General features: G+C 68.4%; 1 protein-coding gene across 1 annotated transcript in view; it reads left to right on the top strand.

Moving 5' to 3' along the window:
• The window catches only part of ESPN (espin), a 38,776-nt gene that overhangs the window by 22,857 nt on the left and 12,677 nt on the right, over positions 1-3,242 (top strand). The window contains 2 exon segments of the mRNA XM_017856001.1: positions 7-124; positions 2,899-3,236. Of these exon segments, the coding sequence (XP_017711490.1) occupies positions 7-124; positions 2,899-3,236 (456 nt within the window).

Here is a 3,242-nt window from a genome sequence, read left to right as displayed (position 1 = left end):
CAACAGCCCCACCCCACCTGGCTACCCAGCTCCCAAGCCTCCTGTGGGACCACAGGCAGCTGACATCTACATGCAGATGAAGAACAAACTCCGCCACGTGCAGACGGAGGCCCTCAAGAAGGAGGTAGTGAGCCCTCACCCCCTGCCTGCCTCCCAGCAGGGGAACTAGGCCTATGGGGGCCAGTGAGGCCAAAGGCCTGTCCTCACTAGTGGGCATAGGGTGGGGGTCCCTAGGTCCATGGCATGTTCAAGAGTCAAAGCTCCTGGAGAGTCCCATGAGGGGTCAGGGCTGGACACTGGACTGGGAGGAGAGTAAGAGCAGGTCACTGCCCTCCATGGGAGCTGGGGGGTGAAGGACGCAGGTCCAGACAGCTGTGCCTCACCAGGAACTGGGCCTGTGCTACATCTTGCACAGAGTGGCTGGGTTGTCATGGAGTTGACAGAGAATTCATGGAGACTGCCCCTCCCCAAGCATGCTCCCACCACCCCCATAGCCCCAGGCTCAGTCGGAGAGTGTCACCCAAGGGAGGTGGCTGCCAGGTGGAAGGTGCCAGTGGCATGGCTGTGGAGGTGAGGGCTGGAAGGAGTGTGGGGGGAAGGTGAGCAGGCACTAGCGGGGCTGGGTGCCCACCGGCAGTGGGGGCTGGGAGGAAGTGAAGCTGTGGCTAGTTCCAGTTTAGGGCTCGAGCTCCTGGGGGAAAGGGCCAGGCCTGAGCTGGGAGCTCTGGAGGGAAGCGGAACCTGTGTGGAGAGGATGAGGCCAGGGCAGGCAGGTGGAGTGTGAGGCACCTAGGGATGTCTGGGGGCTGCAGGCCCCTGGCTGAGGCTCTGGAGCAGGAGTGGGGGCAGAGGTCTGGTCTGAGCAATTCTGGGAATCCTGGGCAGGGTGACCTGGGGAGCACTGGCATTCTGGCCACAGGAACAGAGCAGGATGGTCTGAGAGGTGAGGGGACAGCCTGAGCTCACAGGTGGCCAGATGTGGTGTAGCAGCCCCCTGGGGTCCTGCTGGAGCCTGGGATCTTGCATTTCTCTCTTAAGCCCAAGGCAAGCCACCCCAGGGCCAGTTGATACAAGGTGACCCAGGTCACAAGGCCACTGGGCAAGGGAGGCATGGGAGGGACACCAAACCTGCAGGCCAGCTCCAGTGGCTGCCCTCTTCATGCTACCTTAGACCAAGCTCCCACAGTGGCTTCCCCTTTCATCTCTGGGAGGCAGAGGGGGCCGGGCGGGTAGGGCTGCAGGGGCCCTGGAATCGCTGAGCTCCCAGCCCAGCCTGTGGGTCCCGCCCAAAGCCACGGACAGGTGGCCCAGCCAGTGTCCCCTCTCCACCGGTGAGCCCAAGTGCCAGGTCTGCGTGATACCCTCCTGGCTGTGTGAGCCCGTCTCGGGTGTGTGCGTCCCTCCTGGCAGTGTGCGCCCCTCCCGCTGTGAGCCCCCTGCCGGCTGTGTGTGCGCCCCTCCCAGCTGTGTGCGCCGCTCCCGGCTGTGTGCGTCCCTCCCGGTTGTGTGCGTGCTGGGCCGCAGGCGCCAGGGCCGGACCGGGACACTCCACAAAGGGCTCTTTGTGTGGCCGCGGCGCCCCCCGCGCGGGTGCCTGACCGAGGGCGGGAGCAGGGTCGCGGCGTCCGAGCCTCCGGGCTGCAGGGGGCGCGGAGCGGGCGGGCTGGCCCAGAAAACAAATCCTGCGGTGTCGCGTTTCCTGCAACGTGAGCCAGGTCGGGCGGGGTGAAGGGTCTGAGGCCACCGCAGGGACGCACGGGCTGGAGAGTGGGGCAGGGGACAACCCCCACCCCGTCACTCAGTCTTTGGCCGGGCTGCCTCACTCACTCTCCCTCACTGAGCTGGGCCTAGTTGGGGGCAGCTGCGACGGGGCGGGAAGCCGCGCTGTCACCCGACCCCGCCTTACGGCCCCTGAAACCCGAGGCTTGAGCGCGGGTGTCGGTGTCGCTTTCGTGGATGGGGATGGTTTCCAGATGCAGGAGGGGAAGCGGGGGGACGCGACCCGGAGTGGGGGGCCAAATATGAGAGGCCCCCTCTGCCCAGGATCAGCCCTCTCCTGTCTCCGGCGGGGATGAAGGTGGGGGCTCAGCTCCCAGCTTAGGGAGAGGCGCAGGAGGCGGGGTCACATCTGGCCTGAGGCGGGTGCAGAGCTGCGGCCAGGTGTGGCAAGGTAGTTGGCGCACCCGTGGTATCCGCGACGGCTGGGGGGTTCGGCCTGGGATTGGCGGGCCCCGGGTGATGTCAGGCCGTCGGAGCCCATAGGCTGGCCGTGTGCGGGCGGCTGTAACCTGAGAAGAAGTATCAGGTAACGCAGGTGTCGGGTCCTGCCGCCCCCGCCGCCAGGTGCACAGCGGGGGCCACCAGCACCGTGGCAGGTAGGAGCAGCCCCCGGATGGGCAACCGGGGTCCGGGGCAAGCCGGAGCCTCGGAGAGCACAGACTCTGGAGGGGGCTCCCTCCGGCCCGGGACCCCTGAAAGACAGGGCTTCGCGGAGCCCTGGGGACCCGCAGTCCGTCTGACAGCGGAGAGCGGGGTGCGGCCAAGGGCCTAGTGAGGGCTAAGCTGGGAGGTGCCCCTTCTCCAGCTCCCCCTGGCGTCGGGGCTGGGCCACCCCGCCCCTGGGCCCGCCCCTTCTGGCCTCAGTGGGGGCCCCTGTACCCCTTGGCCGGTGCCCAGAACCCCTCCCTGTAAGGCGGGCGGAGCCTGCCCTTCCACCGACGCCCCCATGACCCTCTCCCCGTGCCCGTCCTGAGAACAAGGGATGTAGGAAGACGGCTGCTGCACCCCTCGACGGCCGCTGGCCGCGAGTCCCCAGGAGGTGAACAGCTGGGTGGGGAGGCGTGGGGGGGCGCCTACCGGGCAGGTGCCCGAGTCCCACCGGTCACTGTCTTCCCGCAGCCGGGCTCCTGCGACGGCCACGACGGGCTGCGGAGGCAGGATTCTGGCCGCAAGCCCCGCGCCTTCAGCAAGCAGCCCAGCACGGGGGACTACTACCGACAGCTGGGCCGCTGCCCGGGCGAGACGCTGGCCGCACGTCAGGGCATGGCGCACAGCGAGGAGGTGCGTGCCTGCTAGCCCGCGCCCGCCGGCTGCCCGCGCCTCGGCCCTGCCGCCCGCGGCTCACTCGAAGGCCCCTCTGCTCCCTCGCAGGCGGCGCTGCTCCCAGGGAACCACGTGCCTAACGGCTGTGCCGCGGACCCCAAGGCGTCCAGGGAGCTGCCACCGCCGCCCCCGCCGCCGCC

This window comes from Rhinopithecus bieti, unplaced genomic scaffold, assembly GCF_001698545.2.
Source record: "Rhinopithecus bieti isolate Rb0 unplaced genomic scaffold, ASM169854v2 scaffold_40368, whole genome shotgun sequence".
Lineage (NCBI taxonomy): Eukaryota > Metazoa > Chordata > Mammalia > Primates > Cercopithecidae > Rhinopithecus > Rhinopithecus bieti.
The sequence above is the reverse complement of the archived record's forward strand: the minus strand, read 5'-3'. Positions and strand labels throughout refer to the sequence as shown.